Source organism: Phragmites australis, chromosome 10 (genome assembly GCF_958298935.1).
Source record: "Phragmites australis chromosome 10, lpPhrAust1.1, whole genome shotgun sequence".
NCBI classification, from domain to species: Eukaryota; Viridiplantae; Streptophyta; class Magnoliopsida; order Poales; family Poaceae; genus Phragmites; species Phragmites australis.
In genome coordinates this window covers 34,574,695-34,601,707 of record NC_084930.1, presented here as the reverse complement: position 1 = coordinate 34,601,707, position 27,013 = coordinate 34,574,695, and the positions used below count along the sequence as shown (strand labels likewise).

General features: G+C 38.5%; 1 protein-coding gene across 2 annotated transcripts; it reads left to right on the top strand.

The window, feature by feature from the left end:
* The first annotated feature begins 1,505 nt into the window (after positions 1 to 1,505).
* On the top strand, positions 1,506 to 25,563 carry LOC133931002 (callose synthase 10). Of its 2 annotated transcripts, XM_062377813.1 has the most exons (51): positions 1,507 to 1,839; positions 2,581 to 2,678; positions 2,802 to 2,956; positions 4,287 to 4,410; positions 4,690 to 4,803; positions 5,664 to 5,783; positions 6,391 to 6,480; positions 7,343 to 7,440; positions 7,529 to 7,646; positions 8,293 to 8,421; positions 9,228 to 9,304; positions 9,391 to 9,469; positions 11,033 to 11,125; positions 11,217 to 11,319; positions 11,472 to 11,595; positions 11,680 to 11,869; positions 11,957 to 12,009; positions 12,665 to 12,725; positions 12,811 to 12,892; positions 13,030 to 13,079; positions 13,201 to 13,287; positions 13,408 to 13,484; positions 13,632 to 13,656; positions 14,037 to 14,131; positions 14,212 to 14,293; positions 14,402 to 14,562; positions 14,677 to 14,797; positions 14,960 to 15,057; positions 15,146 to 15,236; positions 15,317 to 15,477; positions 15,555 to 15,664; positions 15,859 to 15,990; positions 16,170 to 16,238; positions 16,320 to 16,497; positions 16,765 to 16,882; positions 17,771 to 17,890; positions 18,742 to 18,866; positions 18,957 to 19,037; positions 19,175 to 19,287; positions 19,930 to 19,982; positions 20,630 to 20,806; positions 21,080 to 21,127; positions 21,240 to 21,398; positions 21,496 to 21,609; positions 21,672 to 21,760; positions 22,532 to 22,690; positions 23,039 to 23,141; positions 23,252 to 23,371; positions 24,152 to 24,202; positions 24,291 to 24,473; positions 25,034 to 25,563. In XM_062377813.1, exons 1-51 carry the CDS (start codon positions 1,584 to 1,586, stop codon positions 25,268 to 25,270), a joined length of 5,751 nt encoding a protein of 1,916 aa, XP_062233797.1. In that variant the 5' UTR covers positions 1,507 to 1,583; the 3' UTR covers positions 25,271 to 25,563. The 2 variants fall into 2 exon arrangements, with proteins under 2 accessions (XP_062233796.1, XP_062233797.1); XM_062377812.1 differs by having other exon boundaries at positions 1,506 to 1,839; positions 16,170 to 16,497.
* Positions 25,564 to 27,013: the final 1,450 nt, after the last annotated feature.

Genomic DNA, 27,013 nt, shown 5'->3' with positions numbered 1-27,013 from the left:
TACTATCATAATATCCCGCAATGGATGTGTGAGGGACTATAAAACTCTGATTATCTATAACTTTTGAAATATTTAGTTGGATAGCATGAAAATTATATATATGAATCTCTTTTGAAAATACTATTATAATATTCAATGCGCGGACGCATAATGTACTGCTAGGTGGCTCATCTCCTTTCCCCTCGGAATGAGATCCTCTGACGTCTATGGAGTGAAGTCAGAGAGCTATAGTGTCTTTGATTTTGTTCCATCTCAGTCGTGTGTTTGAGAAGCGATTGATCAGATTTGGAGCTACAATATACGAATAAACAGTAAATTTGTATATTATTTTTGTGAATAGTAACTACACACAGTATTCCTTGAATAGTAGCATCAGAGGACTATAACAGTAGACTTATTTTACTGTTTATCTTTAACGTTGAGGCACAACGTTAGATAATACCGTTCCTTTCCCCTCATCTCTTCTTCCACTCTATTAGAACACCAACCGGTAAGGGGACTTGAGCACCCAAATATTTTTACTGGGTCCGTCGTTGATAATATCATAAATTTATTGAATTTTATGAGTATATTCTAGTTAAAACAAGGGGAAAATGCAAAATCCTCTGAAGTCACTTGGATTTTGACTTTCTCAAAAATTATTTTGTTGCAAAACCCCCTAAAAGTTTTGTTTTGTTGCAAAAACACCTCAAAAAATTAAAAAATTAAAAAAATCACAAAAAATTCTAAAAAAATTAGAGACAATTCTAAGACCTTTTGTGAAATTTGTTTTCAAAAATAATATCCTTTGCATCATATCTCATGGAGAGTAAGTTTAAAAAAAAAGAAAAACGTGCAACTCATTTATTAATTCAAATTAAATGCATAGTGAATTATTTACTAATCAAAAAATCATGAAACAATTTTTTTTAGTCTTCTTACATGATCCTCTGTCTTCTAAAAATACATGAAATATTGAAATAGTTATTGTAACGTGCATGATTGAGTAAATATGTTGCAGATAGATTAATTCATAACTAATCCATAACACCCCAAAATTAGTGAAACCACTTTTATTAGTTTACTTAAACAAATATTTGTGTACGAAAAATAATTAAAATAATGAGTTAATAAATGAGCTACATATTTTTCTTTTTTTCAAACTTTCTATCCATGAAATATGATGCAAAGGATATTAGTTTTGAAAAACAATTTCACATAAGTTCTTAGAATTATCTCTAGTTTTTTTAGATTTTTTTGAATTTTTGGAGGATTTTTTTTAACAAAGTCAAACTTTTAGGGGATTTTTGCAATAAAACAATTTTTGGAGGAAAGTCAAAATCCAAATGACTTTAGAGTTTTTTGCATTTTTCACTAAAAATAATGATGCACAGAAGACTTGTGATGTGGACTAGTAACGTGTGCAAGTGAATCCACATAGACGACGATGTCCCGGACACGTAAGCAGGTCAGAAACCACGACTTGGTGACGCAAGACCAGGGGTAAATCTCCCATCCCATTCTCTTCTCCACTCCCCCACGCTAACTGCCAGATCGCGCGCCGCGCCTCCGCAAGCTTCCCAGTGACTGTGACCTAGTGGGCGATGGCGTCGTCCAGGCCGCGCCGGAGGGGGGGCGGGGGCGGGGCCCCCGAGCGGGTGGCGGCGGACAACTGGGAGCGCCTCGTCCGCGGCGCGCTCAAGCGCGACCACCACCGCCCCGCCGGCGGAGCCGCGGGGCCGCTGGGCCTGGGCCTGGCCGCCGCAGTGCCAGCCTCCCTGGGGAAGACAACCAACATCGACCAGATCCTGCAGGCCGCCGACGACATCGAGGGCGAAGACCCCAACGTCGCCCGGATCCGTATGCTTCCCCCCTCTTCTGCTCGCTTACTCAGATTAGAGATTAGAGTCAGTCCACGGGGTTCTCGCCATCTCGTGTCCCTGCGGCTTTGTAACTCTTGAATCCTTCCTGATTCGGGGGCTAGTTACAGATCTGGATGGGGACATGGGGTTTAGGAGTATCACCTCTTGTGCGCCTAGGGAATATTAAGCTCCGCCTTACTGAGCTTTACTCTCGTTTTCTTCTGCTTGCCTGTTGCCTGCACCGTGTAAGCTGATGATGGTTAGGCTCTCATTCTTCGGAATCCGCACCCAGACGCTGTGTTGAATTCGTCCTCTAGCTAATACAGTGTTTCCATAGGGTTTTTACTTACTGTCTTCACCACCGTGTCCAGTTGGTATTTTAGGGTAAGCTGCTTCTGATTTCAAGCAATTTACTTGTCCTTGGGACGATCCGTGGGTGATCAAATGGTTCACAGTCTGTTACTGGGGTTTCGAGGTGCTATGATCATACAAAATCATGATCCATAATGTTTTGGGTGCTGCTGGCTCGTGCAAATTACAGTGTTCTGGTGAGTTGATGCACTGGGGAAACACAGAGTGGTAAATCAGACGTATTTAACAACATTAACGAGACACAAACTAGATCAGTTGACCCTGGCATAACTCAACCTAGGGTTTTGAGTAAAGAAGATCACCTAACTTTCTTAGACCTGGTGCTCTCATATCCTGACAAGTGATACCCTTTTTGGTTGAACTCCAGTTTGCGAGCAAGCCTATACAATGGCTCAGAATCTGGATCCCAGCAGCGAGGGACGAGGTGTTTTACAGTTCAAGACCGGTTTGGCATCGGTGATCAAGGTATGCTCGTTCTCACTATACCACATTACTACACATATTTATACGAATAACTTTTATTTTTGTCCAGTCTCCTTTTCAGTGAGTTATTTCTAACTTTATTGTTGCTATCATGGTATTCTGCAGCAAAAACTTGCTAAGAAGGATGGGGCTTCAATTGACCGACAAAATGATATTCAAGTCCTTTGGAATTTCTATTTGGAATACAAGAGTAGGTGTCGGATTGATGATATGCAGCAGGAGCAGGAGAGACTGAGGGAGTCAGGGACTTTTAGTACAGAGTACGACCTCTCTTTTTTAAGAAATTGTGGTGTGTTTTCTTTTTTCCCTTTTATTGGTTGCACAATCACTGGTATCCTGACAATTAGATGCGGCAATGATAGGCTTCTGTCAGATATAAAATTCTAGGTTGGCATGCTTTCTTCTTAAACCGTGGAATCCATCTAGTTCGGGTACATCTCAGGTATTGTTTGGTTCAAGAACTGTAAATGTAAAGGGAATGGGTACCAGATTGCAGCAGTATTAAAAAACGGAATGGGTGAAAACACATTTTGTTTGGTTCAGCCAAGGGAATGGAATAAGAACTCATTACAATGTTTTGTTGATTTCAACGGGATCATATATCAAGAAAGATGCAGCAACAAATAGTAGAGCAGGAACTGGAATAATTCACCATAAAATCGGAAATCAAAGAACACAAACTAACTCACAGGAGAACAAACACGATCGAACAAAAAATTGACACTCCAAATAATCGGAAAAAACCAATGCCCTAATCGATCCTCTTCCCGAGCTCCTCCATATGGTTTCCATCCTCCCTACTGGATTAGGGAGTCAAATTGAATCAAAGGGTAGCGTAGCAGAAGGGATGTGACGGATGCGGTGAATGGTGTGACTGAAGCGGAGAGTGGAGGGCTATAGCGGCCGGTGGAAGGCTGAGGGCAGCGCAACCAGCGGCCGAGGACGGCGGAGGAAACTTGCGAAGGCTGAGGACGGCAGTCACGCGAGGAGTGATGCATCGTGGAGATGTCGATCAAATAGCTGTGGTATCAGATTACAGTTGATTTCAGCTGTTATTGGCTTTGTACTGGTCTGTTATCAGATCCCGTGGCATTTGATTACAGCCCACCCCAAACGGAACACTTATCAACGTAATCAAGTCACGATGTGATCTGATTATGCTTCAAAACAGCCGAACCAAACAGCTCCTCAGTTTTACGGTGTCCCAAAAGAATTTGTTTTTAAGTGTATCCACTTTCTGATTACTGGATATGTGCTCTACAAACTGCATTCATGTTAGCAGTTAGTGACTTAGTTTATCCAGGAGAACTTATATTTATTGTCGTACTTTTAGTATACTGTATGCACTTTTAGTATAGCTGAGGGGTATTGTATTCCCCAGGTGTCAGTAAGAGGCTTGGCAGTGACCAGCCGGATTTTTCTTTTTGGCTATGCTATCTATCTTTAATTCTTCTCTTTCTTAATGCATTGAAAGCAGTTCCTTAATATTACATTCCCCTAGTTGCTTACTTTCTGTCATGTTAGGCATGGCAAAACATCTTTGGTATATGATATTACTTATCGGTACTCAATTTTGTGTGCTATGATCAGGATGGGAGCTAGGGCTATGGAGATGAAAAAGGTTTATGCTACTTTGAGGGCTTTGCTTGATGTTCTGGAAATTCTTGTTGGGCCATCAGCAACTGATAGACTTGGTAGGCAAATTCTAGAGGAGGTAATTCATGACAGAACTCCTGACAATGCTAATCCTTTTCCTTTGCTCTTTCGTAACAATTCTCTGGAATCACTTTTCATGATTTTGTATCCGATTGTATCCTCAGTGTACCAGGTGAAATTAATTAAATCCTGTAACAATATTATTGTTTGCTTCATATTTCTGTTATTATAAATACCGTTGAACTTAGCCTAACTCAACTTGCTTGGGACAAAAGGATTTGTTGTTGTTGTTGTATAAGAATTATTGAACTGTTCTTCTTCCACATTTTTTTGTCAGATCAAGAAAATAAAAAGATCTGATGCAGCCCTGAGAGGTGATCTTATGCCGTACAATATCGTCCCCCTTGATGCACCGTCGTCAGTGGCGAATATCATTGGGTTTTTCCCTGAGGTATTAATGTTTTTCTTTTATTATTCCAGTTTCTGCAGTGAAATGAACCATGCAGTCAATGCATATATATATATACTCCCTCCGGTAAAAAAATACTTGACGTTTTGGACATGATACGGCCTGCACTGCATACCTTTGACCACTCATTTTACTGGAATATATTAATAAAATTCAATAGTTTATGAGATTATGAAAGTTTTCAAGCCAAATCTACTCATACGATTCATGTTTCCAAACTAAGTATTTTAAAAGTTATTAATAGTCAAAGTTTCAAAATTCTGACCGGGCATTGTCCAAAATGTCAAGTATTTATGACGGGGGGTATATACTCCTATTTTTTTTTACTCCCGCAGTTTCAGGAACATAACTTCAATTAATAATTTCCGCTGCTCTATGTTTGTAAACCTAATATAACTAAATTTACTTTACAAATATTTGTGAGTCAGATGCTCAAATCTATAAATGTTGTTTTCATATGGCCTATCTAAATGTTCATAAAGGTATATCGCTGGTCAAAGTTATAATAATTTTACTTCATGTTCTCTTGGATGACACTTACTCTTTGACTCGAGGGAATATATCATACAACGTGCGACTTCTATAGTCATATTTCGAACTTTGTCACAATTCACAAGATGTAGATATATGATGGGGGGTTACCTTGTCTCAATGCTGGAGCATTAAAATGTTTTTGAGACTTGTAGTAGGTAATATAGAGCAGAAAATAGGTGATACAAAATACAATAGTAGTTTTCTATGGTAGTACTCAAGACTCAGGAGCTCTTTCATTATCTTGTCACGCCTTTACAGGAAAAAGAAATCTTTGTGGTGTTGACGATAATTCCGTGCAATTGTATTAGGTCAGGGCTGCAACAGCTGCAATTCAGAACTGTGAGGACCTGCCGCGGTTCCCTTATGATGCACCACAGCTAAGACAGAAAGACATTTTCGACCTTTTGCAATATGTATTTGGCTTCCAGGTATGGAAACTTCCGATACCATATTCTTCTATGATTTAATCGCATTATGTTGGATCCTCCGCTAAATGTTTTGAATGGTTTGATGTTTCCTTACTTGGGATGTCGTGTGTCATAATATTTAGCTAGTATTAGCTGTGTTCAGATCTGGCATGAATGAAAGCTTTGCCAAAAACACGTGTAAGTTGCTTAGTGCGTACTCTACTTTGAAACACTATCTGGCTTTGGCCCCTTGACAGCTTTCTACCTAGAGTCTTGAGACACTTGGTTACTTTGTTGTCTTTGGTTTGGACATGGACAGTTTGATATTGCGTGAATATTCTTACATTATGATTCATACAAGAACATTTTTCAAAAACAAGTCAATAAGTAAACCAAATGTCATGATTCGTCTTAGACTCTTCTGCAAAACAGCAAAAGTTTGTGGTTTGTAATGCTTGTCCCGATGATCTTGTATTATATGGCTTAACTACTGATGAAACAACTGTATGGGAAGCTGTTTTTTTTTGCCTCTTTAGCTGCTGATCCAATTGTTTGTCATCTACATCATGGTCCAAATTTTATATTGCCTTTGTATAGAGAATCTAATATGGTTGAGTGATTGTTCCAGGATGATAATATTCGGAACCAGCGTGAAAATGTCGTACTTACCTTAGCCAATGCTCAGTCCCGGCTCAGCCTGCCCGTTGGGACAGAACCAGTGAGTTCTTCTACATTTTATTAGGCAAATTATCATCTGGTTCTTGATTTTGATAAGACCTTTTTATCCTGCTGATGTAATTCTCCATATTTTACTCCCTCTGGTCATAAATACATGACATTTGGACAAGTTTCAGTCAAACTTTTGAAACTTTGACCATCGATAACTTTTGAAATATTTAGTTTCAAAACATGAAAATTATAAGCGTGGATTTGTCTTGAAAAAATACTTTCATAATCTCATAAAACTTACTGGACTTTATAAATATATTCTAATCAAAAGTAGACCGTGCTATGTCCAAAATTTCTAGTATTTTTGACCGGAGGGAGTACTAAATATGCTTCATTTTGGACATTGACATGTTTTCCATTGTAGGATGTTTGAGATAGTAACAGTGTTTACCACAAACCCATTCTTGAAAATTGTATAACTGTAGCTGGATGTTTCACAATGGCCTTGCTGATGTATTTTTCATATATTGCTTAGCTTCATGAGACATTTATGTAAATCAAACTTGGTTAATAGAACAAAGAATGAAATTCTGAATAATCAGTTTTTGTGTTCATTAGTTGATCTGCATACAATTTAGAAGCCTGTTACTTGTCAATCTAGTTCTGCTAGTATAATTGTCTTATGAAACTGAAGTTTTGTCAAAGTAACTTCGAATCCTTAAGTAATTAATGAGTTGCACATAACAATTAATCACTAATGTCTAAGTTGATCGCTGTTGTGTAATGTGTTGCTAGTAAACCTCAGAGACTTGCCATGTATCTAATCTTTGTCAATAATCTTTTGTGTCCTTTTGTCAGTAAGTTCTCTGTTTATATATGCAACACACACTAAAAGGCCATTACTCTTGTAGAAAATTGATGAGAGGGCTGTCACAGAAGTTTTTTGCAAAGTTCTGGACAACTACATAAAATGGTGTAGGTACTTGGGCAAGCGACTTGCATGGACCAGGTAATTTAAATACTTGTGGGGAAGCTTTCTTCATGCATGCTATTATCTTGCAGGATGCTTACCAGTTACCACCTTTTTTTTTGGGTAGCCTTGAAGCAGTAAATAAGAACAGAAAAATCATATTGGTTGCTCTCTACTTTCTGGTTTGGGGTGAAGCTGCGAATGTTCGTTTTCTCCCAGAGTGCATATGTTACATTTTCCACAATGTGAGTCCCTTCCTGTCCAACCAAGTGATGGTCCTTTCTTATGGCACAGTTTCAGAGAGACATGATTTAGAAATGATTTTAGTATGACATATACCTTATGTCGATGGTCTTGTCAGTTTGTTGAGGATAAATGATATGGTTTAATGCAGTAAACATTTATCTTAGCTCTCCTTGGCAAGGTCCTCATTTTCATGTTTAATTTTGGATTGATGTAAGAATACCTGTTATATATTTGCACATTTCTAGCTAGTTGAATCATTTTGTTAATGATGGACTACTCGATCTTTTTGCTGAGCTGCCTTTCTTTCATGGAACATTAGTGTTCCGAGATAGCAATTGCTGTGCTACAAGATTGATGGAAGTTCGCTATGTGCCAAAAGTAGGTATCAGTTAGATATATTCTTTCTGTATTGTTCCTCACTTCTTGGTACAAAAATAGATTAGTTCATCTGATGGGAAAAAACACTCGCCTTGAGTAACCAAATTGCATTTATGTAAAAACTTGAGCTTTGGTTCCTTTCGTTGCCTGTGGTTGGATATATCCTTATCAGGGAAATAAGTCTGTATTTCTCTAGCCATGTTCTGTTGTACAATACTGCAGTAGCACAGTCTATTCAGCTTAATGACATTATTGGCATATTTTCAGATGGCAAAGGAACTCGATGGGGTTCTTGATTCATCTGAAGCTGAACCTGCAAAGAGTTGTCTTACCAGTGATGGTTCCACCTCATATCTGGAGAAAATAATCACTCCAATATATGAAACCATGGCGGCGGTAGGTTCATCTATTAAAGGTTCTATCTTGATTTACTTTTGTCTTAACTGGGCTGCTATTAGATCTAGATCATTACTGTTTCCCCACTTGTATTTCTGGGTGCATTTGGATTGACATGGATCCTTCCAAATTTCGGTATGAGGTCCAGTGCTACAACATATTCGCTGTGATCCGCCTTTAAGGTGTAATTGTGCTATCCAGGTTTCACTGAAAGATCAAATCAACTTTTTGGCATGCCGAGTTTAATGATGTAGTCCATTGGGTGTTTTAGCACTCTTTTGAATTTCAGCTTCAAACTCAAAATGTGTCAGCAGATAAATTATTTTTCCCTTTTGATTTGCTAAAATATTCTTATTTTTCTTGCTCTTAAGTCTTTAAGATGAATTTTAGCTGAAATTTTATGGTAGATCATTGGTTGAGTAAATGGAGAATTACATGTAGTTTACCCCAGAATTTTCATATTGATTTGGTGAACAAATTGAATCCTGATTACACAATTACACTGTAAAGACAGATTACACATGGTACATTGCATTTCTTGTGCTGTTTGGTGCTTCAAGATTTATAGGTTTACCAACTCTGTTTATTTTGTTAAAATTTATCAGTTTTTCACTCAATATATAGTTGGGTATATTTGAATTTAGAGGTCCTTGTGAGCCATGTTGCATTTATCTTATTCGTTTTACCTTTCATCTGCACATTAAGCTTTTCTCTAGGGTCAAATTAGCTAAATACATGCTCACTGCTTAACTGTCTGAGATATTTGGCCGCTGCATTGAAAGTTTTTCCATTTTTACCCTACACAGGAGGCTAACAATACTAATAATGGAAAAGCTGCACATTCTGCTTGGAGGAATTATGATGACTTCAATGAATATTTCTGGTTCGTCTTTAAACTTGCCTTTCTGCTATTTCTGCTTATATCCTTTTCTTTTCTGTCTTTTACTTTAATCGGTTGCATATTTGTAGGTCACGTTCATGTTTTAAGCTTGGTTGGCCACCTGCTGAGGGTTCCAAGTTTTTGCGCAAGCCTACTAAGAGGAAGCGTGTAAGTTAATCATGAATATTTTCCTAAAGAGATTAGTAGTTTTATTATATGTCACTTGGGACGTGCATACAATATGAGAAATATACTATACAGAATGTTATCACTTGAGGTTACTGTTTTTTTGTCAGCTAGTTTCTATCCTGGAGTGTTTCCTCAGTCTAATACTTGTTTGTGGTCGTGGATTTACCTTCATACATTAGTTTAATCACTTCCAATCTCGTTCGATCACATAATTTACACTCAAATATTCGAATTTGCAGTTGTAGTTTCTTGTCAGTAATCTTGTTGCTGTATATAATATATGTTCCAAAATTGGTCAATTCTACCATTCATTAATTTTATGTAAAAGGGTAAAGTCCAAATTACTCCCCTGAACTATGCATGTTGTCCGGATAATCCAACGAACTTTAAAACCGTTTATTTAACCCCCCATGTTTATTGTTTTTTATCACTTTTAACCCTAGGCTGTTTTGAACTCCGGTTTAGCTGACGTGGAAGGTGGTTTTTGCCCTCCTGTCCTGATCAGCACGCCGGTGTGGGTTTGAGCAGGGAGAGAGAGGGAGAGAAAATGGGGTCTCTACCCATTTCTAGCCGGACCCACCCGTTAGCCTCTTGCCTCCTCTTCCTGTTCCGCTCGGTCAGGACCTGGACGCCACGCGGTCGCCGCCGCCCTCGCACTGCCCATGCTGGCCAATGCCGTTGCGCTCCCTCTCACCTTATCCCCTCCCCCTCCCCCTCCCAGCACTCTCACTCCCTCTCTCCCTCACTTTTTCCTCACCGAGCACAGCAGCACCTAGAGGAGCCAAGCCGCCGTCGCTGAGTAGATCCACCATGTTGCCGACAAATCCGCCGTGCACGAGACCAAATCCGGCGAGTCCGAGCCGATAGGAGCACAGAGAAGTGTCCGGTGAAACTTCTCCGACGTTCTGTTTTGAAAATAGTATTAATCTACAACAACATAACCTTTTTGTCCCAAGCAAGTTGGCTAGAGAAGTAGAGATGAAACCCACCAAGAGTTGCCAGCAAAGCGGAAAATGTTATATAAAAGTATAAAAGAGCATTAATAATAACAATAATAGTAAGGGAGATTAAAAGCTAGGTCATGGTTCGGGCACACTTCTATCCAAGGACAATTCTCTGGGTATATTCCATCCTTTCAAGTCCCTCTGTACGAAAATAGTATGAATCTAATTTGAAAAATTGAGCTAGCTGAGTTGTGATGCTTTTCTGCTGATTCATTTATTCTGGTGCTTTGGGATGCAAAGAGAAAAGAGGTAGATGATTTGCTTACTTTTTTTGTGTATATGGAAAAGCTGTCCTCTTAAATTTAGAGAACTTTTGAAAGAGTATAATAAAAATAACATGGAGTCTCTTGAGCAAACATGGGGCCTTTTTTCTACTTATCTTCTTATTTTGTGAATATTTGGTGGTACGTGTGATTAAGAGGGAGACATTTTGATTAAATTAAATTGAATGCTTTTCTTGAATGTTGATCATTACTGTTTTCCATAATTATCAATCTTTTTTTACTTACAATTTCTACTTTTAATTCCTTATTTACAGACAGGAAAGACCAATTTTGTTGAGCATCGCACTTTTCTGCATTTGTACCGCAGTTTTCATCGCCTGTGGATTTTTCTACTATTAATGTTTCAGGTTAGTGGGTTTGGATTGTAATCAATCAAGAATAAATATATCAATAATGTATAATGCTAAAGATGATTCTTCTTTCTGATTGGTGATGCAGTGCTTAGCTGTTATTGCCTTTCACCATGGGAAGATAAACATTGATACCATCAAAATACTACTTAGCGCTGGGCCAGCCTTTTTCATACTAAACTTCATTGAGTGTATGTTCTCTAATTTATTATAATGACTTTTTACGCTTCTTTCCTAATTCATCGTATCTGTTCCTTTTTAATTTAATCTGGACTAGGATCTACTGATATTTATATGGTGCCCTTTATGTTTCCTATTTTATGGGTGCTCTGTTCTTTTGTAGGCTGCTTGGATGTGATACTCATGTTTGGTGCGTATAAGACAGCAAGAGGTTTTGCCATCTCGAGATTAGTTATCCGATTCCTTTGGTTAACTGCAGTTTCAACATTTGTAACTTATCTTTATGTGTGAGTATTCAGTTAGATTTTGTAGCTTTTTTCTGTTATTGTACAGTAAGTTACCTATTCACTTGAATGCTGAATGTTGAGCAGGAAAGTCTTGGAAGAAAAAAATGCAAGGAACTCTGATTCGACTTATTTCCGGATTTATGCTCTTGTTCTTGGTGGTTATGCCGCTGTTCGGATAATGTTTGCACTAATGGCCAAGATCCCAGCTTGTCACAGGCTCTCCAGTTTTTCTGATCGGTCACAGTTTTTCCAATTTTTCAAGTGGATATACCAGGTATGCGTATCTTCATCCTATATAGCTTGGAAAGATATTTTTATTATTGAATTATGCACTGATCTTGTTTCTCCTATTTGTTCTTAGGAGCGATATTATGTTGGAAGGGGACTTTATGAGAGTATAAGTGATTATGCTAGGTTCTTCTTTACCTTTTCACGATTTTCGAACATTGTGTTTGACACTCTTTAGTTTTTTTATACTGTCCGAGTTAAAATCTGGAGCATAACATTTCATTTGCGAATTTTAGCATCAAGATACAAATACCCAGATGCTGTATGAGAAATGTATTTTTTTTTCTCGAGTATTGTTTGTGAACTATGCTAAGAGTACAACAGTGTGTATAGAAAAATGAATCTATTAATGAGTATGTAAAAGACTCTATAGTCCTAACAAACTATACCTTGCGACCGCTGTTAATCCTCCTGGTTGAACCGTGAGCATACTGAGCATTTCATACTGAACTTCGCTTGTGGCCTTTGCTGTGCTACTTGCCTTCGCTTCAGGGGCTGATACATACATGCACTTATTGTGAAGCATAGGATTCAGTTAAAGTAGCCTGAGATACTCATGTGAGGGTGCAATAACTTCTTGACATTAGTGGTTATTGGCAATAGTCTGGTGTAATAACTTCCTGGTTACTGATAATAACCTAGATGTACATCCTCCAGTTTTTTACTACTTGCCAGCCTGTCATTTTGAATACTCACCAGCAGTTCTCTCAATGCTAAGTGGTCTGCACTGATTGTGTTCATCGTGCTGTCTTATTTACTTATGACGAATTGTCTTGTGCAGATATGTGATATTTTGGTTGGTCATACTGGCTTGCAAATTTACTTTCGCTTATTTTCTTCAGGTGGCTATAATCACATCTTTCAGAAACTTTGATGTTTGTTGTGTGATAAAAGATATTATGCTTACTTTGTCATTCACTTTTGCAGATTCGGCCTTTAGTTGAGCCAACCAATATAATAGTGCAACTCCATAATTTGCAGTATTCCTGGCATGATCTTGTATCGAAGGGTTAGTAAATCTGAAAATTATTACACTAACATCATTGCTCACTTGTTGCCACTAACTTTACTAAGATTATTATTACATTCTTATTTCTAAGCACATTACAGCAAAGCAACTATGATCCTCATAGCGTGTTCTTTTAGGTAATAACAATGCTTTGACTATTGTGAGTCTATGGGCACCAGTATTAGCTGTAAGTTCCCTATGCTAACCTGTAATTTTCTTTTATATAAACGAAAACACTCTCTTTTTTTTGTGAATAAAACGAAAATATCTGGAAATGATACATTATGTCCTTCTATTTGTATTTATAGATATACCTGATGGACATCCACATTTGGTACACTCTTTTAACTGCTCTTGTTGGTGGTGTTATGGGTGCTAGAGGTCGCCTTGGGGAGGTATAGGTTACTCTTTTATGTCTTGTTCCTGTTTGTGGATCCAAGTGCTATTAACTGTGCATACATTTCTCTTGATATGCAAACTGGATTATTATTCTGACATTTGCTAATATAATGCAGATTCGTTCAATAGAAATGCTTCATAAACGTTTTGAGAGCTTCCCAGAAGCTTTTGCTAAAACTCTTTCCCCTCAAAGGTTCTTAAACCTATTCTTTAAATTTATGTCATTCTGAGTGCTTATGGCTGAGGCCTTTGTTTGTGTGTTTATATCTGTTGTCAGTATAAATTGATTTGTATTTTTAGGTGTTTTTTTTTCTCACACTGATTCTATTTTACGCTGCAGGATATCTAGCAGACCAGTTGCTCAGGTAAATGAACACCTGTTCGTCACATACTGGTTTTAATACTTCCTTTAAAAGAATGGTTCTATTGCCTGACATTTTTAGCTTCTAGGTGCCTCTGCAGGGTTGGGCATCCTTGAAGCAATTTACTAATTTTTTGACCCAATAATTTGCATTTTTTTCAACCTAAGTTTTTTGAGGGTGGCGAGTGGGGCTCGAATGCGGGTGGCGCGGGCGCAACAATGCGCTCTGGCCAACCGTGCAGTTAGATTGAACATATTGTTGCTTTAGTGGTTCCTTCTCTATATGTTATCACAGTAGATTTGATAATTGATAGCCTTCTTGTTTTTGAAAATTCGGATATAAGTGTAGTGCAGTACTAAAGTTTTGATCACTCTTGACTTTAGGATTCGGAAATTACTAAGATGTATGCCTCGATATTTTCCCCCTTTTGGAATGAGATTATCAAGAGCTTGCGCGAAGAGGACTATGTCAGCAACAGGTGTGGTGGGGAATATTAATGGCTTATATCTTATATAGTTACCGTCTTCGCTTCAATATCATGGTGGAATTTCCTTTCAGGGAAATGGATTTGCTTATGATGCCAAGTAACTGTGGAAATTTAAGACTTGTACAGTGGCCATTGTTTCTTCTGACTAGCAAGGTATGAGATATCCTAGTTGAAATTAACTTGTCTTTGCAAGAACGAGTCTTATGCATATCAGGACCTGTTATTTGGCTGCTATCAATCTGTTGGTTGCTTCTTTTGTAGATCATGTTGGCGAATGACTATGCTTCTGACTGTAAAGACTCGCAGTATGAGCTATGGTATAGAATATCAAAAGATGAATACATGGCTTATGCCGTCAAGGAATGTTACTACAGTGCCGAAAGAATTCTTCACTCCTTAGTTGATGGTGAAGGGCAGCGCTGGTATGTTTTCTCACTAAACCATGAGGAATCTGATACTGACATCAAGGCTATTCAATGTTTTGTTCTAAGTCTCGTCTTTACTTAATTGTAATGCATATTGCTGTACATGTACAGGGTTGAAAGGCTTTTCAGAGATCTCAATGAAAGTATAACACAGAGTTCACTTTTAGTGACTATAAATCTCAAGAAGTTGCAGTATGTCCAGTCAAGGCTTACTGGTTTGACAGGTCTTCTGGTAAGATTGTTACCCTTTACTAGCATGTTCTGCATAATTTTTAGAATAACAGCTGAATGGAAGTGGTTTATTATGTCATGGTTATTGTTGAACTATTCCTATTTCGTCTATGTTTCATAAATTTATCATGAATGCATTTCTGATAAACTGAATGCCCATTAGATCCGCGATGAGACTGCTGGTCGTGCAGCTGGTGTTACAAAAGCTCTCCTTGAGCTCTATGAGGTTGTTACCCATGAATTTCTTGCGCAGAACCTGAGGTATGCTGTGAAAATCTTTTTCTTTCAACTGGAAAAGGATGCCAGGTCCATTTATTTTCCGTTGTAAATAAGCTCTTTCTTGTTGCAGGGAACAGTATGACACATGGCAATTATTATTAAGAGCTAGAAATGAAGGGCGCTTATTCTCTAAAATTTTCTGGCCAAAGGATCTAGAAATGGTACTTCTCTTATAAAACTAATTGAAAAATTCTTAGCTTTGATGCTGTTACTAATGTGATACTTTTATTTGTCCCTGCAGAAAGAACAGGTTAAGCGTTTACACTTACTTTTGACTGTCAAAGACTCTGCAGCCAACATTCCCAAAAATCTGGAAGCTCAGAGAAGATTACAATTTTTCACTAACTCTCTATTCATGGACATGCCAGCAGCAAAGCCTGTATCCGAGATGATCCCCTTTAGGTACTACAAATGCATTTAGTCTTCATCCTATCTCAAGGAATAAGGTCCTCTTAACACCTAATTTTCATGTGCAACAGTGTCTTTACCCCGTACTACAGTGAGACAGTACTATATAGCATGTCTGAGCTTTGTGTTGACAACGAAGACGGCATTTCCATACTTTTCTACCTTCAAAAGATATACCCTGGTGCTGTTTACATACTTAATTATGCACTTCTTATTTGCAAACTTTATTAGTCATGGCAGTTTTATTGTTTTTAGCAAAGCTACGCCCTGCCGTCCCCCCTCCCCCTCAAAAATAAAATAAAAAATAAATAGATAAATAAATAAATAAAATGGCTTCTTGTTTTCACATCAAATATGCTCTTATGTGGTTTGCAGATGAGTGGGCAAACTTCTTAGAACGAATTGGCCATGGTGACTCATCAGAAGATGATTTTAAGGATAGTTCAAGTGACACCTTGGAACTGCGTTTTTGGGTATCCTATCGTGGCCAAACTTTGGCAAGGACAGGTCAGTTTGTCGTTTCATTTCTTTGGTTACAATTAAATGCTTAAGTAGTAGAAAAATTGATGCGCAATAAAATGTTACTTGCTGCAGTGGTCCAAAAGCTTTATTTTGATATGCTTATTTGAATGGTTTTACCCTTTCTTTAATTGCTATGTTCCTTGACTTCTTATTCATTGAGGCAGTGCGTGGTATGATGTACTATAGAAGAGCCTTGATGTTACAAAGTTACCTCGAGAAGAGATACCTTGGAGGTGGGTGTGTAGTTTCCTGTTGTTTGTTACTTAATTCAACACATTTCTTATCTCTCTTCATCCTTGTGTTTCCTCTACCAGGTATTGAAGATGGCAATTCTGCAGCAGAATATATTGACACTCAAGGCTATGAGTTGTCTCCTGATGCACGGGCCCAAGCAGATATTAAGTTTACTTATGTTGTTTCATGCCAAATATACGGACAGCAGAAGCAAATGAAAAAACCTGAAGCTGCAGATATCACTCTCTTATTGCAGAGGTTAGTTGACCTTCTTGTATTTCCTGTTTATTTTACTGGTTTAAAAATATAAATAATCCTGAATTCTTGGTTTACCAGTTGAGTTCTTTTGTCTACTAGATGAGCTAGATTATTTTTTCTTCAAATTAACCCGAGGTTTCATAACTCTTAGCATGTTTCTGTTCTTGATTTTTGCTTGACACCTTTAAGGTCCTGTTTGGAACATGTGAATTTGCCCTAAAGCCGCCACGCTGAATAATGCTGATCACATTTTGTTTTAATTTGTAGAAATGAGGCCCTTCGAGTTGCTTTCATACATGAAGAGGATAGTGTATCAAACGGTGGGCATGCTATAAAAGAGTATTATTCCAAGCTAGTAAAAGCTGATGTTCATGGCAAAGATCAAGTCAGTCCATTTCTCCGAATTTATTGAATTATTCTTTTACCAATGTTGTGGTGCATTTGTCTTGCCTATCTGCAACCAATTACGAGCCTGTACCCATCCACCGGTCCCATCAAGCCAGTCTGAGTTATGATTGCTAGCTTACCACACTTGGCTCTTGAAAAAACATCAATAATTGATAAACTTATTTGGCCTGTGTTTTTCCTGGCTGGGTGGTCGGCCATGAATCAAGTGATAATTTCATCCTGATGCTCTACTGTTTCCACCTTTATTGTGAACATACCATGTGAGCCCCCCCACCCACCCCCAAAAAATAAAATAAATAAAACCCTTGTTCTGTGGTCTGGCAAATTTTTTCTCCTCTTGAATAAACTCATAGCACTATTTTTTCATGGTCATATGCTGAATTAGAGGTTAAAAGGAAGTCAGATTTTTTTGAATATTTTTTTTCGAAAAAGAGTAGGAAAAGTTTCTTGCATCAATAAAAGATAACACTGTTTCATCATGTTTCCTGTGAGCTGCCACTTCTGCACCTTTTGTAGTCGTTCTCCTTTACCATTGTTAAGATAGCGCACCAATTCCCACCGTTAGTAACTACAAATGCTACTGTAGCTTTAACCCACTGATATGTACCAACATGGTCACCTTCATTTTTGCTAAAGCATTGCTGAGAAGACGGTGCATCTTTAGCTTGCGTGCATATATTGTTCCTCAGATTTATGTGCTACTAATTTTATCGTATTTTCTGTTTCAATGTTACTTAAATCACAACTAAGAAAGTAAAGAAACAGATTTTTATTTGCTGCAATCTTGTCAGGCATAATGCTTTTTATTGATGTTGCTTTTGCTTAGCATCTTATGCTTTATCTTTCCATCCTGTTACACATATAGGAAATATACTCCATTAAACTGCCTGGGAACCCCAAGCTTGGTGAGGGGAAACCTGAAAATCAAAACCATGCTATAATCTTCACTCGAGGAGATGCAATACAGACTATCGATATGAATCAGGTATTCCCACCCCCCCTTCAGTGTTAATAGTAACCTTAAGTTTTTGTTAACAGACATGTAATTCTTAATCTCCTTGCAGAATGTATTACTAGTATTTGCATAGATTATTCCTTGTTAGTTTTTTTTGTGGGATATAATGGATTTTAGCAATTCTATATAACACATTCCCGTAAAACATATTTATTGCTTTTTTTAGGTTTGTTCATTGGTCATGCAGTTTTTAAGAATGTCTTTCAAGGTATATATATGCTGAGCTATCCATGACTGATGGATTGTGTTAGGTCCTGTTCACGCTTGGGACATGGATGGATTAGATTCAAAGGGTTGTGAGAATCACTAAACCCTTTTTTTTCCCCATGAAGATGGATACTCCACCTTTTTTTTTTTTTAAACTTGATTGTGCTTTTTCATGGGGGAAGCATCTAGAGCAAACACATGTTTGGGTGCTAATATGCTGCCTCGTCATCTGAGCCACTACACGAGGCATGGATGGATTAGATTCAAAGGGTTGTGAGAATCACTAAACCCTTCACAGAAGGAGATAGACATGAGACCCACCTCACTTTCCACCGAATGTGATCTGCCCACATTATCTCATCCAACGGCTGGCCACACATGAGTTTATGTGTGAGCACTTGGATGAGGATGAACTGGATACTTCCCATTCTCCATATACATGTCAGCGAGTATAGATTCCTTTTTTTAGAACAACATTAGAGAAATTTGAGATGTCCCTTTGTAACCTTGACTGACAAAAATTCCCACGTAGGATAACTACTTGGAAGAGGCAATGAAAATGAGAAATTTGCTTGAAGACTTTGTAACCTTGACTGACAAAAATTCCCATGTAGGATAACTACTTGGAAGAGGCAATGAAAATGAGAAATTTGCTTGAAGAATTCCGTAATGTTCGTGGAAACCATGGCATTCGGAATCCGACGATTCTTGGTGTGAGGGAGCATGTCTTCACGGGGAGGTCATTATTTATCTAATCTCACATATTTACCATTTATTGACTTGACTATATGTTTCTGTATTGACCTGTTCTATTTCATTTCTGCTACAGTGTCTCTTCGCTGGCGTCATTTATGTCAAATCAGGAAACTAGTTTTGTTACTTTGGGGCAACGCGTTCTTGCTTACCTCAAGTGAGTAAATATTGTCAACAATATGATACGGAATAATCTCTAGCTGTCTTTCTTGCTACATTCTCGCTTTTAGCACGGAATCTGTGACAATAATTTCAAACTGACAAACTTACTGGTGAAATATTATCCTTCTCCAGGGTTCGGATGCACTATGGACATCCTGATGTTTTTGATCGGATATTTCATATAACCCGAGGCGGCATTAGCAAGGCATCCCGGGTGATTAATATAAGTGAAGATATATATGCTGGTGGGTATTTTGTATCCTTTGCATTTTAGTTTCATCATGAGTTTGACATGGTGGCAGCAGTGTTCATTTGCAACCTTGCAAGCACTCATGACTGTGTAGGTTGCTTTTGATGCTTGGAACAGGGATTTGTGGTCCTTAAAGAAAAGAGTTGCAACTTAAAGTTATTTGGACAAAACTGGGAGATTTTCCTTGCAATAAGCCTTTTCTTTTTCTGTTCCTTTTTTTCTGAATTTTCTTTTAGAAAATTGTAATTTAGCTTTGTGTGTGAGAGAGGCCTATTTCTATTACTAAAAATTTGGCACTATTATTCAATGTCCTTTTTAGATTCTTTTTCATGTAATACCCAGAAGGTATGATTACACAATTATATTGTTGATGTATACCACACTTATTCTAATTCTAGGAGAACATGTTTACCTAATGCAATGCCTTCGGGATGTCTCTCCCCTTGGGTCGAGTTCTTTTTTTTTAATATAAGGGATGCGGGCTCTTGCAATATCATCACTATTTTTGTTATTTGTATCACACTAGCTACGATGAGTTGTAGTCTGTAGATAACTAAAAACTAGTTCAGATCACTTTTTCATATTGGATACTCGGAACTCTTTCAAAGATAAATTTTTAAGTGTTACCATTCTGCAGGATTCAATTCGACTCTGCGCCAGGGGAACATCACACACCATGAATATATCCAGGTTAAGATTTTAAGTTCACTTGTTACTCCAAAAGTAAGGCATGAACAATATGCACTGCTCACTTGTGTTAGGAATATAGAGTCCTTATCTATTACGTATAGGTTAGGTTACTAGAGTCCTTATCCTGTACTCCCTTATGTACTCTGTATATTGTCCCCAGGGGTTACTATTGAATAGAAGTTGCTATTCCTAACATGATATATAGAGCCAAAATTAGGGTTAGGGTTGCGTGTTGCAACTTCCACGATGTTCCTCCTGTTCCGATCTAGCGTCTCCACTGTTCCCTCCGTCTCTTCCTTCACCCAATTTTGTGTCTTTGGTTATGAAACACACATGAGAATTTCCCTTAAGATTCCGTAATATTCGTGGTTATTCGACTCAATAGGACATGTGCACTTGCATAAATTTGCGATTGAAGATAATAATATGTGCATTACAAGACAAGTGAAACCAACATAGATAATACACGTATCTGTATCGATTCTTATGTTGTATTAGTGCATACATAATATTCTTTGGGCACACAAATTTGCAAGTACACATGTGCACACATGTTTGCATTTGCTTAATGGGTGCATTATGTCCATATTTGCTATTCGTAGAAGTTTATATGCCAGAAGGGAATAAAAAACTGTCCTGCGTTCCAGGTTGGGAAGGGCCGGGATGTTGGCTTGAACCAAATTGCACTTTTTGAGGGGAAAGTCGCTGGAGGTAACGGTGAGCAAGTTCTCAGTCGAGATGTGTACCGTCTAGGCCAGTTATTTGACTTCTTCAGGATGCTGACCTTCTTTTTCACCACCGTTGGTTATTATGTCTGCACAATGGTACTCCCCGACCTCCTTCCCTCCCTCGCTCCCTTTGCACATGGGTTTACTATGTGATTGGTGGGTTCTTTCTGTAGCATCTTATGTGTTTTTTAGATATCACATCAGTTCATTTTGAATAGGTGCATCTAAATGAGTCAGTTGATTATGATAGTGTGCTGGTAAATGGGTTTAGATGGTGTCTGGTTGGCTTATTTTATGTATCTGCTACCCATTTTCATGTTGTTTAATTATGACAAGTTTGTTGACTTGCATATTCATTTGTGCATGCAGATGACTGTTCTAACTGTGTACTTCTTCTTGTACGGAAGGGTGTATCTGGTAAGTACTTCAAAATTTCAATGTGATGCTCCTGGTTGATGCAGATTCCTCTTAATGTTGTTTCTTTTCTGTTTTGTATAATTTGACCGAGACTTGCTATTGTAATTTTCAGGCACTCTCTGGACTTGACTACTCAATATCTCGCCAAGCTAGGTTTCTGGGGAATACTGCACTTGATGCTGCTCTGAATGCTCAATTTTTGGTCCAGATTGGTATTTTTACAGCAGTACCAATGTTAATGTGTTTTATTTTGGAGCTGGGCCTGATGAAGGTGGACTCTATATATCTTTTAGAAAAGAATGTGCTTTTTAGTTTTTACAGGGGTAGTCGTAAACTCGTAATCACATCGTAATTTTCATCTTGTGCAGGCTGTTTTCAGTTTTATTACAATGCAACTACAGTTTTGCTCAGTCTTTTTCACCTTTTCACTTGGAACTAGAACACATTACTTTGGTAGAACAATCCTTCATGGTGGTGCAAAGGTACACATGCTAATATCTTACAACTACTTGCTAGAATTCAGCTGACAGTTTCCTTTATGCAGTATCGTGCTACTGGAAGAGGTTTTGTTGTACGCCACATAAAGTTTGCTGAAAATTATAGGCTCTATTCTCGAAGCCACTTTGTCAAAGCGTAAGTTGCCACTTTACAAAGTAGTCAAAAAAATTCTTTCAGGAAGTTGAGCTGTATTAGTAATGGCCACACAAACCTATCTTCATTAAATGGACAATAGAGCTACTTTATGTTGATTATATTCCTTTTGTAGTATGTTTTATTACTGTGCCAAATGCCTACTGGAGTTATCAGGCAAGATGTATTGTTTGAAAGTTTTTTTTTTCTCGAACCAGCAGGAGAGTTGTCTATCATTATATTAAGAATAGAGAGAACAACAAAACAAAACAAAAGGTCCACACAACATCAAAAGAAAAATGAAACAGAAAAACTAAGAAACAGGACCACCCAGACTAGCAAGCTAAGAACCCCCAAGCACCAACATGGAGGAGCCCAACCAGCACAGAAACTACGCTAGTAGCTCCGACAGACCCTTGGCGGTTGGTGCCTGCTGAAGCCCAAAGAGTAGCTTCCACCCAGATGTCATTTACCAACTTTCTCACGCCCGGCCTTGCATCCTTGAATGCATGAAATCTGAAACATGAAATAAAAAATATGATTGTGACGTCTTTTTTGTTTGGAAAAAATATGATTGTACTCATGTGTTGACACTGGTGAGGAAAAGGCTGGGTTTCTGCGCATAGAAAGGTTCAGAACCACACCTGGAAACACTGGATATATGTTTTCTTGAACGTTTTAGAGATTTGATACAGCAAATGGAATCCTTAATTCTAGTTAAGTGTGCCTGCTAGCATTACTTTATGATCCATCTGAAAGATATTTTTATTGCAGGTTTGAGGTTGCTCTCCTCCTCATCATTTACATTGCGTATGGCTACATGAAGGGGGGTTCATCTTCCTTTATCCTGATAACTATCAGTAGTTGGTTCCTTGTTATTTCCTGGCTTTTTGCCCCATACATTTTCAACCCTTCTGGTTTCGAGTGGCAAAAGTATGTTTCGTTCAATCCTAGCTTTGAATTCTTTGTCCTTTAAATTAGTTGCCTTTGAAGCAAGATGCTCATCAATTGGAGAAATTGAAAGTTTGGTTATTACTTTTCATTGTGGACAAGAAACACTATATGTGATGAATTATTTTCTCTAGAAATATTGGGAGGTTATGTGTGCACTGTCATTAAAGTTAGTTTTAAGATTATGCTTGTGTTTGCCTAAGATACATGTATGCTGGATAACTTATTTTTCATAGTAATACTAATACATTCTCATAATGTACATGCACCTAATTTTGCATATTTGATATTACTTTCCCCCTTTTATTGACTGCCATTTTGGTAAATCAGGACCGTTGAGGACTTTGACGACTGGACAAATTGGCTACTTTATAAAGGTGGAGTTGGTGTAAAAGGCGACAATAGTTGGGAATCCTGGTGGGATGAGGAGCAGGTCCGTAACATCGTGTGTGTTTGAACTATATGTTTGTTCTAACCCTGGGTGGTTCGTTCTTTTTACTTGTAACACTGCTTTATTAAATTTATTTGAATCTATTTCTACAGGCTCATATCCAGACATTTAGAGGGCGTATCCTAGAGACAATCCTGAGCCTCAGATTCCTCATGTTTCAGTATGGCATTGTCTACAAACTTAAAATTACAGAGCATAATACTTCCCTTGCAGTAAGTTGAGCTCTCTCAATTAGTATTTCCGTACTGTAGAATCTTCAATTTGTTCTGCTAACTAATTATTCGTTGGCACTAAATCTTTTATTAAGAATCCGCATGTGTGTGTGTGTGTGGATTCACTTCTTATCTCCTTGATGCTGATTGCATAGCTGATCAGTGGTGCGGTAGCTCTTGTATGTGTGTAGGAAATTAAGAATGATTATAGTGATGCACCAGTCCTCCAAAGTAAAGGAGGAATCTGTATGGGAGTACAATTAGTACGGGGATCCTTTAGCCTCACTTTCGAAGTCCTAATAGAATTAACCAAGTAGGATAAGGATCACCCTTGTTACAGTCTGGACCTAAAATACTTGCTTTGCGCTTTTGTTAATATGTGGAATGGAACACATAATTTCGTCTTACAATATTTACCGCACCTCATGTCCTCATCATTTTTTTCCTTTTAATTCTTTAGAGAGAGGGCAGCCCAACTTTTATAGAAAGTCAATTAAAGGTTGTACAGCATCAATGCTGGGTCACCAGCTCACAAAGTATAAACTGAACAGCCAAACCTGGATCAAAGACTACCCTCCTACAGGCATTAAAACTATTAAATGAAGCAACAATCAGTCCAAAGTTCATCCCCAAGACAGAAGAAACATTATTTTGTTATGAATTTTGTTGTCGAAGTGGATATGCTCAATTTAAGCAACATAAATAAAATTATTACATGGCATGCTTTACTGAAGGACTACCAACCGAGTTTCTTTCTTACTAATGTTTGTTACTGTCCAGGTTTATGGCTTCTCGTGGATTGCACTTCTTGTTTTGGTTCTCCTTTTTAAGGTTTGTCATGTTAATTCTTTGGACTTCAATATATTTCATGGTTTAACGGACAAACTCTGAGCTAAACTTTTGTCCTGTTGTGTTTCAGCTTTTTACTGCAACTCCGAAGAAGTCAACTGCCTTGCCGACATTTGTCCGGTTTCTACAGGGCGTCCTTGCTCTTGGGCTTATTGCGGGGATTGCCCTACTTATTGTATTCACACGGTTTACAATTGCTGATTTATTTGCAAGTGCACTTGCTTTTATAGCAACTGGTTGGTGTGTCTTATGTGTAAGTAAAACAACCTTCTTATTTCCTTTTAATTTTCTAAATACTTGTATTATATTAGTCTGCTACTTAATCGAAGCAAAAGTGGAGTATTACAATTACTGAATTGAGTAGAATGGTTGGCAACTTACCTGGTGCCATGATCGTATGGCTCTTTAATGTCAGCGTAGTGAATTGATCATAGTGTTAGATTAACTATACTTTTTTTTTTCTAACTTGTCTTCTTTTCAGTTGATTTTCCATTTTTTTTCAGTTTCCAACTTTTCTGAAAATATACAGTTGATGCTGAAGAATGTATTCCAACGTATCATTGCCTTATAATGCCAAAATGTCATTAATACTTGTGTAGATAACTTTGTTAGTTAATCACAGGCCTGGTGAAATCTCGAGTTTACCGTTAGATGAGATAGAAGAACATGCGTGTACTGGATTATATAAATTTATAGTAAGCGACAGTATCCTGGCATATGCAAGTGCATGTGCTCGAGTCATAACAGTATCTATACTTCCTGATTTGACACATTTAGCCACATGCCTTAATAGCTTTTTACTTGTCATGGCAGCTGGCCATCACGTGGAAGAGGGTAGCGAAAACACTTGGGCTATGGGACTCTGTCCGTGAGATTGCTCGGATGTATGATGCAGGAATGGGTGCCCTCATTTTTGTGCCCATTGTGTTCTTCTCATGGTTCCCTTTCGTGTCCACATTTCAGTCACGTATCCTGTTCAATCAAGCATTTAGCCGTGGTCTGGAGATCTCCCTCATCTTGGCTGGAAACAAGGCGAATCAGCAGACATGAAAAGCCTCGTCTTTGCATCGACTGTATGCTTTTGTTGTACATTCTTGGAATTAGTGAGGGTTGCTTGCTTAGTTTGAACAAGTTAGTGAAGGGTTACTCAGTTTGAACAGCAGCCTATGTACATACTTGCCTCTATTTTTTGGACACTAATATGTTGAGAAAGAGCTATGGCAGTCTTGATGTGTCACTATTGTAACTGAGCAGATGTACGTTCAACTGGTTTAACACTAAATCTTTTACTATGGATGATCGAGCAGCAGCACGTTGCATCCATCCATGTTAGGGTTGAGTAACGAACAGTCAGTGACAAAACGTTCTGGATGGCTTTGCTGAAACGCTGCCCAGAACCTCCAAGCTGTTTACTTCTCGGGGAGTGCACTCCAGCCTCTTTTAACTGTTTTATTCTTGAGTATGACGTGCTGACATGTAACCTGCCTCGAGGCAAACCAGATGGCTGTGGAGCCTGAAGTTCTCGTGGACATTTTGTCTGCGCGGCCATTGATCGTAGGCTAATACTAACTCTGTTGCTTGCAGTGCTATGTTGAACCTCTTTGATGAATGCCATCTGTTCAGCTGATCGATTTCTGGATTCTGGTAACCTGTGTCTAAAGCTCGGAGCATCTGTCGTCCTTTGGGCAATAAGACTAACACGAATTTGCTTGCTATGGTTGCATTGCAGCATCACAGGAGAAACGGAGGCGTCGCTCCGAGGAATCCACTAGGTAATCATGAGCCGGTGTGGTCCTTGACTCGTTGTCATTTCTTGCTGCCCTGCTTTTCTTGGGCATCTTCTAAATCTGTTCCCGTCTCATTGGCACTCGAGGAATCAGCGGTTGTGTGCACGCCATATGCCATCAGCAGGAGTAACTAAGGACATGCATGTCCTCATGGCCGTTTCCATTGATGTTGTTTATCAAGGTCAGTTACTTAGCTTGTGCGGTTGCCTTCCCTCTTGACATTTTAAAACTCCCATGCATTGCCTACTTCATAACCTGTAGAAATGAGGGCCAGAGGGCAGATGAACGTCAGCACGTAGGCACAATAAACAAGTAACGTAGGGATCTGAAGTATACGGTTCCTCTTCCTTGTGAAATAGGCAGATACTGGAGAAGTCCTCATACCAGATTTTTTTATGTCATGACCCAGGTCCCAGATCCACCAGAACAAACAACGAGTGAGGGGCACATGTGTGTATCATGTGCCGACACTGACAGGGGTTGTGGCCCAGCTACTGTCATTGTCACCTCTTGCGGTTCACCACTCGGATCGGCAAAAGGGGCCGCGAAACTGAATTACAGGCTAGTGATGCAATGCTTCCCTCCAGAGTCCACACAGAAGACCTCATGCTTGCCGAGAGGCACAAGTCGTCCTGCATATATCTCATTCTGATGAGTTCCGATGGGCTCACTCACCATCGTGGACACTAGTGTTTTGGCCTGCATCTCTTGTGCCAAGTTTTCTTCTCATGTTGTGTTGTGATACTTGGTATCTACATCAGAAACTGAGATGCTGATCTAAAATGGTGCACCGCACATTCAAATGATCAAGGGGATCACCAGGAACCAGCTTCTAATCACCTTGGTCTAATAAAAAGTTATGATTCTAAATAGCATTAGCGTTTTCTACATGTATTCCAACAGTTACCAAATAACTTAGGGCAAGAACTTCTTGGGCATAAACGTTAGCCACATGTCATGATTTTTCCCCATTCTGTCTCAGCATGCACGCCGGCAAGTTCTTCAC

Excerpts from the sequence above, each read along its gene's own strand:
- LOC133931002 (XM_062377812.1), top strand. The coding sequence starts at position 1,584 with ATGGCGTCGTCCAGGCCGCGCCGGAGGGGGGGCGGGGGCGGGGCCCCC. Across the intron at positions 4,411-4,689 it reads GTAGGCAAATTCTAGAGGAG|ATCAAGAAAATAAAAAGATC; the intron begins GTAATTCATGAC and ends TTTTTTTGTCAG. Across the intron at positions 7,647-8,292 it reads TATGTTACATTTTCCACAAT|ATGGCAAAGGAACTCGATGG; the intron begins GTGAGTCCCTTC and ends GCATATTTTCAG.